The sequence below is a fragment of the Emydura macquarii genome, unplaced genomic scaffold, assembly GCF_026122565.2.
Source record: "Emydura macquarii macquarii isolate MOO-44397 ecotype Brisbane River unplaced genomic scaffold, CSIRO-AGI_Emac_v2 contig_3506, whole genome shotgun sequence".
Classification (NCBI taxonomy): domain Eukaryota; kingdom Metazoa; phylum Chordata; order Testudines; family Chelidae; genus Emydura; species Emydura macquarii.
The window spans coordinates 5573573-5587558 of record NW_027133643.1 but is presented as its reverse complement, the minus strand read 5'-3'; the positions used below and the strand labels follow the sequence as shown (position 1 = coordinate 5587558).

The window sequence follows — 13986 nt, the reverse complement described above, 5'->3', positions numbered from 1 at the left end:
CAGGATGGGTGTCTGCCTCAACATTGAAGGCATTTACCCACTTCTTGCCAAAGAGGAATACAAGTAAAGGTAGTCCAGTGTCACCAGGAAGCTGAGGCTCAATCCATAATCAGGAGCCAGGTATACTTTTTCTGTCTCCATTTAGCAAGCAATGGCAACCCAATGCAAGCCTGCAGCTGTTTGCTTAGTGAAACAGATTGGAGGGAAAACACTGCAGCAGTGAAACAAGCCCATTGCATTCTTTGGATCAGTCAGTCCAGTTTAAGGCATAGATAGTTGTCCTTAAAGCCCCGTATACGAGTGGGTCCTAGCTCTCTGAAAGACAACCCCTAATCCGCTAGTCACGAGAGGTCAAATGAATTGTGTTAAGCAAAAAATCATTCTACCTTTTGGCTGATGGGGAGTGGCGGGCCTCACCTTGATCATTTATTTTGTCAAGGTACCTTCTGAGCCCAGGTCTGATCTGCAGGCTACTGTGCAAAGCTCTTGTTTTTACTAGCTTTCTTCCAACTTGCTGGAGGCAAATGTGATTTTTGAGGCTGAATCTATTTTTGGTTAACACTCTGTTTTTTAAAAAGCTTATGCCAAGAGCCAAATGTGAGGCCTCTATTTTTATAGCGGCATGTCTTTCTGGTCAGTCTTGCCTCGACAGCAGCTGTACAGCGTGTGTGTGTTGTGGTCATAGGTAACTGCACTCAACGTGTCTGGTGGTAGAACAGCTAATTGAAAAGCCACATGCATTAACTTGCACCACCATTCTAGGTTTAAACTTAGAATTTTTAATATATCCAAAACTGCAAGGAGACAGCATGCCCAGCCCCACTAGCTTTGTTTTTCAACACAGTAGTTTTCCCAAAGAGGAACGGCAACCCTATGTTACAGAGCTCCTTAAGGAGGTGGATCAGTGTTTTGACTCTCTAGTATTTTCATCTGCATGGAGTATCCTGAACATAACTTCTGGAGCAACAGGTTGCTTGTGTGTTCAGTGCTTTTCCATCTGCCTGAGTATGTTCTGCTAGAGCAGTCATTTAAACTGTAAAACCTGGAGGGCAGGAACTAGCCCTGTATGCTTGAACAGTATCTATCAATGTGTTGAGCCTGGCCGTGGAGTCTTAAGATGGACTCTCCCCTAACAGTTTAACCAGAGACTGACCGAAGATATGCTCTGGGCCTGGAAATTTCAATTTAGTAGGTAAAGGGATTCCCAAGGCGTTTAGATATGAGAAAACACATTACCCTCGGTCCATCACAAATGAAGCATGACCCTATTTCAATAGATGTTTGCTGTATGTCTGGGCCAAGCAATAAATCTTATGTGCCCAGTGTCTCGTGAGGCTTCTTTAGACATGTTTTAGCAATAGGGCAAAGGAGGGGAAAGAAAATTGTAGTTCTTTATTGCTATGACCGATGAATATAAAGGATGATGAATCTTTTCTTCCCTGCAATTAAGATACAACTTCGCTAACTCTAAGTGGATCTACCCTGCAGAAGAAAGGGTCCGGGAAGATGCTGCTATGTTGGAAGTAATATTCTGCTTTCCTCTTAATGCAGGCAGTGCCTCAACTCTCTCTCCTTTTTTTCCCTTGTCCTTCGGGTTAAAAAACCAGGCTTTAATTTTCTAATTCTTGTCTAGGTTGGAATGTTTTCCTTTTCAATACTAATGTTTGTGCAAATAGAGGCGCAGCAGCTGCTTCAGCTTAAGTGTCTGGGGGAATGTTTCACTGTGTCAAGTAACCATCCTATGCGCTGGGTGCTATAACACATTAAAACAGACGTTAACTTCATTTAATAAACTTTCCCCTTGCAATAGATGTATATATGCCCAGTCCTAAATCACAGTCGTAGTATGAACGCACTGTCCAGCTGTCATCTTATCCTTCAACTCCCCCTCCTTAGCTTTCCAGGGAAGTGACAGGTGTTACAGCATGCCTGGAAAGTTAAATCCTACTTCTGCCAGATGCTGCTGGGCACAGTAAGCTCTGTTGTGCTCATTCACTGGTGAACTAGTATGTGGGAGAGTTGAATATTGCTGTGCACGGAGCTGTTTGTTTCATAGTTACTACTGCAGGCTCCTCATTTTACGCAGGATTCACATCTTGTACTTGCATTCTAGACAAACGTCTTCCCTCTCCTCTGAGCCACTACTGGCCCATCTATTTTCCTCCTGTCCACTAACCCCCAACCTTCCAGCCTCATTTCCATCCACAGTTCTCCTGCATGTCCCTTGGTGACCCCATTTCCTGAAAATTTCCCTTTCCCCTCCCATATCACACAGGCCCCACCCATTTCACCGTGCAGGTGAAGTTTGGTGAGCTGCTGCTACCGTAGAGGTGGGATTTTGGAGGGAGGGAGATGAGTGCCTTGCCAGCTTCTATTTTTTTACCTCCTGCAGAGGAGGAAGAGGTCAGACGATGGGCATTGTGTAAGACCGTAGCCTTAAGCCAAACACTTATTGCTTTTTCTTACGCTGTTGGGGAAGGAAGTGGCACAGACTCTCTTCCCTTCCCCAGTGAGTCCCCTCTGAAGATGGGCTGGTGCCAGCTAAACTGGATGAAATGATGCAGTCGCCAGGGAAGCAGCATTTGTCCTTTAGATGCTCGCACCCATTGCCTGGTGGTGTTGGGCTTTCATCCACCAGCAGGGAAAGATAAAGCCTGAAGCAACGAGGAGTGGATCTCAACTGAGGGGCTAGGAGAGGTGGAAGGAAGATACGCAGAAAAAGGGGCAGTTGTTGTTCTGAAAGTAGTGACTATTAGGCTTAAAATCACTGGCTTTCTTTTAAGCCTGCCATCAGTTCTTGGCTTTGTTTTTAAAATCCATGCTGCAACTAGAAAGAAAAGGTGGGGGGGGGATAACTTCTGTTCAGTTGGTTTGCTATGTCCTGCTGTCAAAAGCTATAGCAGAGAGCGCTTTCCTACGTCAGCGCGGTACCAATACAAACCGAGCACTCGTGCCCCTGCGGCGTTTGTAAGTGTTCTCCCCGGTTCCTGGGGGGAAGCAGGTCTGATTCTCCTCTCTCAGTGGTTCTAACGCTGTTGATTTTTGAAGCAGGGTCCTCCTACTTTACACAATGTAAAAGAGGGAAAATTCAGGTCTTAAGGGCACGTCTACACTACCGTAAAACGCCCCTGGCTGGCCCGGGTCAGCTGCCTCAGGCTTGCGGGGCTGTTGAAGTGCAGTGTAGATGTTTAGGTTCAGCTGGAGCCCAGGCTCTGGGATTCCACCAGGGAGGAGGGTCCTTCATGTTGTCCTTGTTCCGGGGACAGGGGTCTGTCCCTATCCCACCTGCCACACACACATTTGTCCTTGCTGAATCTCCCTTCCAGCTTGGGGGCTGTGTATCATGGCTTTGCCCATCTGTTTCCTTTCTAGCACTATCCCGTAAACCGAAGGGGGCTTCTTTCCTCCCCTGAGCCCAATTCTTGCTGACCCTCAAGGCAGAAAGATGAAAAAGCGACTCAGACTGTCGAGGCAGGAAGGATGGGCGTTTCCAGCGTGCTCCTAGGCCTCTCTGCTCCCCCGGCAGGCAGTGGGAGCTATACACACCCTGCAGTGGGAGCAGAGTCAGGCCAATGACAAGCACTTCTGGAACCCCCCGCCCCCTCAACACACACACCCAAAGCTCTGGGGAAGTTACCCCATGTGTCTGCAGCCCTCAGTGCTTCCTTAACACAGGGAGACTCTGGATTCTGGCTGGGGCCGGCCAATGCGGACAGACTGCAGCCTTTTCTGCAGCTCTGCCAAAATGCCTCAGGCCCTGCCAGCCCAGTCTAGCTGTGCTGAGCTGTGTGGTCTTTGCTAATGTGTCCACTAGGGACCAGGCCATGACCACCCAACTCCATCTTATTTCCACCCAGGGCTAGAGAAAAAGCTGATGCTGCCTCTCCCACCATCCATCATGCCATTTATCACCTGTGCATGTCTATGGATTCGAATGACTCTTTCCTGCCAACCTCTGTTTCTCTTAGTAACCAGGTAACACAGCAGCAGTGCTCTTCATGGTGTAGGCTCATATGAAAAACAGGAGCATCTGACAGAAACTGCCTGCCTGCAAACGGCATGCCTGATTGCTGTACTGGAAAAACTTCCAAGCCTTTTTCACTACCATGAAGTAAACTATTGTGGCTAAACCTAAATATGAACAGAACTCACCCTCAGGTAATTTTATCCCCTTTGGAAAATGGTGTGTAATGACTTTTTAAAGACTGCTTTGGTATGCATTCAATTTATCTGGCCTCTTTCCTGCTGGTTTCTGTACAATATCTAGTCGTTTATACATAAAAAAACTACATACAAGTAATTCTGCCAAAAGAAAAATATTGATCTTAAATGCTGAAAATGTATTAGCATTTATTTTACGAATGGGTGAATGGGATACAAAGAAAATCTAGTAATTCTTTTGTTAATGAAATATCTTCCACATTTTGAGATGAACTTAACTTTCTTTGTCTATAAAAGTGATGAGATGTATAAAACGTATTCCTGTGTAAAATGACACAGAAGCACCAGAAAAATGTAACTAAAGTTATTTGAAATAACATTGCTGCTTCACGCTGTGCATTTTGTTTCTGTTATTTATAGAGAAGTTTTGGTGGAATCCCATTTGACTCAACAAAGTTCTCCTCTGAAGAAAAAGGTAATTAGCAAAAAGTCTGAGTAGCGTGGTGAAGAAAGTGGAAATCAATCTTCTTGTCCATGTAATATAAAACACAAGCAATGTTTTACTGTTTCTTGCGTGGCTTTTCTTTCACTAATGATAGGGAAAATGTTTAGTATAGAAAACTGAGGGGTATGATCTGCCTTTCGCTGGTCTGGAAATAGCATGCTATTTGGTAAGTAGTACTGCATGCAGCATCTTGTCGCAACAGAATCTTTTTGTTCAGGAAGAGATGCATGAAATTTAGACATTCTTTATGAAAGTTCGTCACGTGTTTCAAATAACCAAAGTCCTAGACTATCCTGGTTGGCACCTGCATTGCCATTGTTGTCTGTTGTTGACAACCATTGTTGTCTGTTGTCTATTTAAAAATAAAAAGATGACAATCAATAAAATTCAGTAAGAAATAGTTGCAAGTCAGGACGCAAGGGCACTTTGGTGCTATCATTTGCACAGCATTGGCGCTGGTGGCAGTCATTATACTTAATGTTTGTAAACATTTTCTTGTCATAAACATACATTCTATTTTCACATGCTCATGATTCTCTGCAATATTTGCCTTTGGAAATGAAAGGTTCCACGTGTACTCTCTGTACAAAGGAGAGTTGTGTATATTTTAAATGGGGCCAATAACTCAGCAGCTGAGGGGCAAAGACCAGACTTTCATACATATTTGTACACCACTGAGCACAGCTGGCACTTGACAATAGCTAATGAAATGCAAACACTATGTTAATGCAATATTAAGATTTTGCAGATAAACACTCAACGTCAGAAAAAAAATAAGGTGGAACAATGTAGTTTAACTCTGCTTCTTTGGATTGATGCATTATGATAGTCTATAATTACATGACTACATACTATTTCTCAGACAATATACTGAAATCTGTTTTTTTCCTACAACTTCAGAAACAGGCGTGACTCTATGGAAACGTGATGCTGACTTTGTAGACGTAATACAGATGTATAAGGGAAAATTTAAGAGTTTATGTTCACCTTTAACTTTAACATTTCCTGACTTTTGGGCACTTAATAGTGCAACCTTCAAGTTGTAGAAACACAGTCTTAGCATTTCATCTCCTAGGTTTTGCTTCGTTTGTCTTTTTTAATGGTCTAATTACAACTCTAATTCTAACTCTGGACATATAAGTCTTTGTGAGGGTCTTGTGTTTGTTTTACACCAGATGCCCATTAATTTCATTGGGTGACCCCTAGTTCTTGTGTTATGTGAAGGGGTAAATAACACCTTTTCTTTACGCCATTCATAACTTTATAGACCTTAATCATATTCCCCCTTAGTTGTCTCTTTTCTAAACTGAACAGTCCCAGCAGTGGCGTACCAAGGGGCGGGAGCAGGCCCCTGGGAGCCGGCCTGCGGCAGGGGCACCGGGCCAGTCCTTCAGAGAAGTTGTTCCATATTCCTAGTAGTTTTCTCTGCCCTTCTCTGTACCTTTTCAATTCTAACATATCTGTGCTGAGACGGGGCAACCAGCACTGCATGCAGTACTCGAGGTGGGAGGTACCAGAGATTTAGATAATGGCGGGATGATCTTTTCTGTTTTACTATCTATTCCTTTCCTAATTGCTCCCAACATTCTCTTAGCTTTTTTGATGGCTGCTGCACATTTATCAGATGTTTTCAGAGAATTATCTATGTTGACTCCAAGTTCTCTTTCTTGAGTGGGAACAGCTCATTTATATCCTATCGTTTTGTATGTATGGGTGGGATTATGTTTTCCAATGTGCAGTACATTGCATTTAGCAACACTGAATTTCATCTGCCATTTTGTTCACCCAGGCACGCAGTTTAGTGAGACCTCTTGGTATCTCTTCACAATCAGCTTTGGACTTAACTGTTTTGAGAAATTTTGTATTGTCTGAAAATTTTGTCACCTCACTGTTTACCCTTTGTCCAGATCATTTATGAATATGTTGAACACTGTTGGTCCAAGTACAGATCAATGCTATTTACCTCTTTCCATTGTGAGACTTCACCATTTATTCCTACCCTTTGTTTCCTATCTTTTAACCAGTTACTGATCCATGAAAGGACCTTTCCACTTATCCCATGACTGCTTACTTTGCTTCAGAAACTATGGTGTGGGACCTTGCCAAAGTTCGAGTATATCATATCCACTGGATCACCCTTGTCCACATGCTTGTTGACCCTCTCAAAGAATTCTAATAGATTGGTGAGGCATGATTTCCCTTTACAACAGCATGTTGACTCTTCTCCAACATTTTGTATTCATTGATGTGTCTTCACTATAGTTTCAACCAATTTGCCTAGTACTGAAGTGAGGCTTACCAGCCTTTAATTGCCAAGATTGCCTCGGTACCTTTTTTTAAAAATCAGCATCACATTAGCTATCCTCCAATTATCTGGTACAGAGACTGATTTAAGCATAGAGTTACCCACCACAGTTAGTAGTTCTGCCATTTCATATTTGAGTTCCTTCAGAACTCTTGGGTGAATACCATCTGATCCTGGTGACTTATTACTATTTAAGTTATCAATTTGTTCCAAAGCCGCCTCTATTGGCATCTATATCTGGGACAGTTCCTTAGATTTGTCACCTAAAAAGAACATCTCGGGTGTGGGACTCTCCCTCACATCATCTGCAGTAAAGACAGATGCAAAGAATGAATTGACATTGATGAGGGTTTTGCCATTGATTTAATGGGGTCACAGTTTCTCCTGGGGCTCTAGTCCCAGCTCTACCACTGACTTTCTCTGTTATTTAACTCTTCTGTGCCTTAGTTATCCACACCTGTAAAATGACAATAGCTCGCTTTACTTTAGGGTTTTATAGTAGCACCCGTCACCTTTGTAAAGGGCTTTTAGCTTTCTGGAAGAAAGATACTGTAGCAGTGTAAAGTTCTTCTCATTTCATGTTACACTTGAATACACTCAGTATAGTTTTGAATTTAACCTTTCAGTCAGCTCTTGCACATTAGCACCTCTGTTTCCACTTGCTGTGTGACTGGTCTGCTGGCACTGGCACCATTCCTAAGGAGTGTGTTATCTCTGTGTTCTTTCTCATTGTCTCAATCCTTACCAGATTATGCTCATAAACTTTTGATGTATTAGAAGTAGAGCTGAGGGGTAAAAAGATTTTGGTGGATGTTCATTTTAATTTTTAAACTAATTTGCTCTGGCTGAGTTCATTTTGCTGCACATATTCTACTGAACAAACTCAGTGAGCACAAGTCAGCTCTCTGGGGCGTGAACCATCTTTTTGTTATGTGTTTGTGCAGCGCATACCACAATGAGGCCCTGGTCCGTGACAAGGGCTCCTAGGCAATACCACTATACAAATAATAAATAATTAGTAGTTATGAAACCAAATGTTAAGATCTGATGTTCACTGAAAGGACATTTTAAATAGTAACCAGCGAAAGGTCAATTCTCAATTTTAAATTATACTTGCCTGGATCTGCACTTTTGTTGCTCAATGCCATAAGTCACCGAATCATGTCACAAAAATGATACCATGCGATCCATGAAACTAACCAACAGACCACATGTTTTGAATTTCAAATATTTCCCGTTGAATGTGAGAATGTTGCAGTCTGTTTGCTTAAACTGCAGTTTACAATGTCCAGCTCACTTTAACCCCTGCTTTTCACTTGAGAATTCTCTGACATTTAGTTCCCTTGCATTGTAACAGATTGCTGCCAGGAATGCAGTGCATGTTTAAATTGTACTCGAAGATGCCTCTGTGTCTCTGTTATTGCACTGCTTGCACTCGGTGTCATAGCTGCTGTCATTGGTTTTGCCGTTGCATTTGGACTCCCGCCACGCACTCCAGGTCAGTTTGCCAAGGTTATTTTTTTTCTGTCTGAACAAGTTAATGAATCTCCAGACAAGATGCTGCCATTTTTTCAATAAATTAGACATAGAAGGTGTCACTTGAAACCTGTAGACAAGGGAGAAGAAGGGGAGAGAGATGAATTTACTCCACTTCAAACTCTTGCTGAAGAGCACTAGCTTGAATGTACACTTGTCCTTGGAGCTATAATAGAATCGTTGTAAATCTCTAGTACTTTGTGTGGGTGGCGTAATCATATTTTAACACACTTGGGCCGCTATTGTAGAGCATGTTTGGAGGTAGGGTCCAGGTATAGATGGACTTTTGGTCAGTTCCAGGGTGGCAACTAAATTCCTGAAGTTCCTAATGTTTTTCATCTGGTTGAAAAAATCTCTTTGGTCTGGTCCTTGTGCTCTTGGTGAATGTGGAATTGTTTTAGATCGAGGTGACCAGACAGCAAGTGTGAAAAATCAGGTTGGGGATGGCGGAAAATAGTCACCTATATAAGACAAAACCCCAAATATTGGAAGTGTCCCTATAAAATTGGGACATCTGGTCATCCTGGTTAGATCAATCAGTATCTAAGCTCACTTATCTCCTGCTTTCTTTTCAGTGAACCGTTTCTGTGTGACTTCAGATAACCAGACGGGCTTTTTGTGTGATGACAGAGTGACTTGCCTTCCAGCCAGTCGAATCTGCAACAGAATCAGAGAGTGTGTTAATGGAGAGGATGAGCAGGAGAAATTATGTAGTAAGCGTGTTTTTAACATCTCCGCCCTGTAATGGTTTCTCCAGTTTCTCTAGTCCTGGGCATGCTCAGAACCCTTGGTTCCCTCACTTTTTAACCCTCCCCTTACTCAAGGTTCTATACTTTAGCACAGAATAACTGAACAGAACTCTTCATAACTGAGCTGTTGAGAGACTCATTTGTTCAAGGCTGCGCTGTGAGTCTGTGGAAAACCAGAAACAGAAGAATCCAGGTCCCTTGATTTGCACTTGTGAGCTGGACCATGAGATCTCCCTCCTCCTTTGATGAAGTTACTCGTAATATGATTAAATGGCTCTAGTGACAGAGTATTATGTTAGCATGTGGAAGATCTGGCTTTGATTTATGGTTCAGTTGGCAACAGAATAGATGACCTTGTTAGAGCACTGATCTGGGACCCAGGAGATCTGGGCTATACACCTAGTTCTGCTGCAAACTTCCCATGAGACTTTGAGCAAGTCACTTAACCTCTCAATGCCTCAATTTCCCCATCTTTAAATGGGGAATAAGAACATTTCCCTACATCTATTAGGGGGTGTCATGTGGTTTAATTAATATTTATCAAGTGCTTTGAGCCCTGGCATGGAAGGAGACAATAGAAGTGTAAAAATACCATTAAAGCTAATAATTAGTTTCTCAGCCGTTATATTTATGTCCAGTTGTTGTTGAGTGAAATTAGAACATTTCACTATCTTCAGGTATCTCCTCTTGTAGATGATTTGCCCAATAGCCTTCCAGGATACTTGATCTTCCACTGCAGCAACCCTGTGTACTGGATCTATGCTGATAAGAAATGTAATGGCGTGAATGACTGTGGAGACTGTTCTGATGAAAAGGGGACCCGTAAGTCAGCAACTTTTTTCATTGATGTAAACACTAGTTAAAGGGCTTGATGGTTGTAAAAGACGGTGGACTGACAACCACACAGATTGACATCCTCCTGTTACACACAAAATAGATAGAACATAAGTAATAACAGTGCAGACTGCCTGACGTCATCCCACAAAGGTATTTCAGCCTTGACCTGGAAAGACCATCTCTAGGGTAAGCCAGTCGTTCAGGCTCTATGAGCCACTCAGTCCTTGGTCTCTCTGCTGAGATTGTCAGCAAGCATTCCAGGTGTGGTGGTTTTGTTATGCAGACATCTGTTCAATGCGCATTGGATTGTCACCATCCATTTAATTTCACATAAGCGACCACGCAGACATCTGATGCTAGGAACTCTTGATCGCTACTAACTTGGGCCATATTCAGACTAACAACCTAGAGGCAAAAGGTTCCATCACCCATTACCAATCACCTGAGCCATTCATTCTTTGGTGTACACTGACTTTGGATTGATTTTGTCTCCAAGAATTACTGCGGCCAGCAGTGAAAATTCAAAACGAATAGCTGATTCTTATGGATGTTTACAGCAGTTTACGAAGTGGCAGCTGGAATATAACATACCTAAAAAAGTTCATATTTGAAAATTGAAGCTAAAGATTGGGATTTTCAAAGCAGTCTAGGAAAAGTAGACATCTTCCACTGAAATTAATGGAATTGTGTGTCTAAATCACCTAGACTGTTCTGAAAATCTCAACCACAACATGCAGACCTGAACAGATGCATATCAGCAGTTGCACCCAGAATAGCTAGTTTCAGATAGTCAACATTCATGACACACAAATGCCATTACTAGAAAGTTACCATCTGCTTTTCTCACAGGTAGCTAACAGTCCCTGACTTCTGGAGATGGCAGCTTCATATACCCATCAGTATCTTCTGTCTCTAAAGAATTAGGTGGCTGATTAAGGTTAAATACTCTGGTGCTGGGTGAAAACTTTTCTTTCTTGTGCGTCTTTGATGTCTACTAGGTGGAGAATTCAGATCTGCCAATGTCAAGTCTAAAACAAAGTGTAAGAAAAGCAGAAGTGTCAATGGTCCTTGTTTTCTTTTCACCCTAGTGGCTAGCTGCCCTCCTTGTGGGACTCAGTGGTGGAGCTGCACACCGGTATTCTATGAGTATTGCACCTGCATTCCCAGGATCCTCTGCCAAGACAGAATCCAGCACTGCTCAGACTGGTCTGATGAGTACACCTGCCATAGATGAGGTACCTGGAGCTGAGAGGTAGCTACGCCCCCCAGGGCATGCTCTGCATTCTCACCTGTTAGTCTTCTCCACCTGCTGCTTTAACATCCTGGATTGAAGTTTTTGTCTGAAAATGACATGGCCGAGTGGTTTCCTGACTACCATGCAATGGCACTGAAAGGAGGAGGTGTGCTATATAGCGGCCTGAGCACAGGACTGGGAGCCAGGAATGGCACAATTTTAATCCTGTATCTGTGGCTGAATCGCTGTGTGATCATGGGCAAATCACTCATCTTGCTATGTCTTGGTTTCCCCATCTGTACAATGGGGATAATACTGCTCTACCTCTCAGGGTGTGGTGATGGTTAACTAGTTACCATCTGTAAAGTACTTTGACGATACAAAGCGCTAGCTGTGTGTTCAGGTTATGACTGTTGAAGTGTTTGCAAACCTGCAGGGAGAGTAGACAGGGATTCTATTGTTTTTCTTTCCTTCCTAGGGAAAAAACTGACAAATGTGGATTTATTATTAACTAAAATAATAATAAAGACCAATAAGTGACCTCACACTCTTTGTTTTGATAACAGCAGTCATTGTTAATTGATCACTAATCCGTTAGCATTAAAGGAGGAGAAATTCCCTGAGTCTTTTATAATTCTAAACCATATGAATCCAGGTTGCAAACACTCATCACTGTCCACCTATTTAAAACAAAAAAAAATTGTGGTAAATGTCCCCTGAAATTAAATTGGATCTGTTTCTTTTCTGCAGAACTATTTCTGGTGTGACAATGAGGAGAAACTTTAAAAATAAGTGATGTGAAAATGGTACCTGTGTTCTTCCATTAGTTTGTTATTGTGAAGGACGGAGACACCATTTATTAACGGCACTGTATACATTGTATAGTAGCGTCCCCTTTTGTGACTGATCCTAAAGCGGTCCTTCCAGGTGCATGCATAAGGCCTAGTCGCTCATCCCACGACGAAATACTAGTGGCTTTATAGGATGCCAGGTGAAAAGGATGCGATGGGGGGCAAAGGGTCACCCCAAAAAGTGAAGTGAGCAAAGAAACGTACATTCGAGTTGGGTAGAGCAGTGCCTTCTCTGCACCTGTGCAAGCGTTCCATGGAAGCTTTTCTAGCGCTGAGTGTTGAGTGTCCATCATCATGTCCTCCCTGTTTCTCTGCAAGTGGGAGTAGGGCCACTTCACAGTCCCAAGGGGAAGATGGAATTCTCTGCGGCAGAAACCAGCTGTCTACATGAATGATCAGGGCTGCCAAGCAGAACACAGAAATAGCTCCAATTTAAAAAAGAGGGAAGGGCAAAGAGGAAAAACCCACCTTAAAAAAACACTTTGCCTTTAAAGCCATTCAGCAACAACCTACAAAAGGTAGCTCCAGAACCGTCCCTTGGGTGGAGTGTTGCTTGTTTGCCTGTCTTAGGTGTCTGATTTGAATTGTCAGTTTATGACGGTAGGGACCGTATCTTCCTTTGTTTGTATGTTGTCCAGCTAATAATAAGGGCCAGAACAGAGGCAGAAATGGAAAGGAGCATTAAAGCAAGTTTGCCGTTGGGGGGTGTGACAGAGTGCTGGGCAACAGTGGGTTGTACCCACTCTCTGATCACTACATCACCAATTAAATCACCCCCTTTCTCCCCCCCCGACTAAACCTTGGGGGCAAAGCTGTGCTATTTGACAGATTAGAATGGGCTGGGGAGCGAGAAAGCACTAATTAACGCTTTAGCTCAGGGAGTAGAACAAGACAGGAAGGAAGGGGCAGAGAGATCTCCCTCTCCTATCCTGGGTAGGCTGGGGAATTATACATTATTGTAGATAAAATATTGCACAAGGTTGTAAAGGTGATGAGGGACTATTGTAAATAAACCACCCATGGTGTCTACAAACAGAGAGTCTCCAAGCAGCCTGTGTGTGATAGGAGCGGAGAGGACACCTTTTTACATGTGGGGACTTGTCCAGGATCGTGCCTTGGTCTGTACAGACAGAGAGACTCCTGACCAGGGGTCAATGTGAAGGTTTGGCAGCCTGGATGACAGAGGAGAGCTCACAATGGCTGGTGGAATAACAAAGAGGAATGCAAACGACCCTGCAAAGTTGCCAGCAGTCACACTAGCTAGAGAGGCAGGCGGAGCCGCAAAAGAGCCCGTGTGACTTCATCCAAGAGCAAGTGACTGTGCAGCAGCAGTTATGACAAAGGGTGGTGAGTCCCATGGCGGGGAATGGCAACCATGGATAGGGACTGGCCTCTGTAAGATGACCCCTAGAGATGACCCCAGTGCATTCATGAGAGGGTGGCTATGGGTGCAGGTTGAGGCAGGGGAACCTGGGCCCTATAGCTATCCCCCTATTTGACTGGGGAAGCCCAGGCTATCTCTACCACTCTAAATCATGAGCAGGTCTCAGCCTACAAGATGTTGAAGGCAGCCATCTTGGATTGGTTGGGCCTGTCTGCTGAAAATTATCAAGAGAAATTCCAAGCTGTGAGACGGATGTGTGGCTGGTGGTCTGCGGCTCCACTCACTCACCCAAAAACTGATGGATTGGGCCACCTGGTGGCTGAGAGAGGATACCGACACTGTAGAGGAGATTAGAGATGCTCTGATTTTTGGAGCAGTTCCTCGAGACCCTTCCTAAAAGCGTACAGGGCTGGGTCAGACGGCA

The 13986-nt window shown here is 43.5% G+C and overlaps 1 protein-coding gene across 1 annotated transcript; it reads left to right on the top strand.

Moving 5' to 3' along the window:
- Window positions 1–4137: 4137 nt before the first annotated feature.
- On the top strand, window positions 4138–11357 carry LDLRAD1 (low density lipoprotein receptor class A domain containing 1). Its single transcript, XM_067535581.1, has 6 exons — window positions 4138–4158; window positions 4582–4636; window positions 8329–8469; window positions 9083–9220; window positions 9950–10078; window positions 11182–11357. Exons 1-6 carry the CDS (start codon window positions 4138–4140, stop codon window positions 11325–11327), a joined length of 630 nt encoding a protein of 209 aa, XP_067391682.1. The 3' UTR covers window positions 11328–11357.
- Window positions 11358–13986: the final 2629 nt, after the last annotated feature.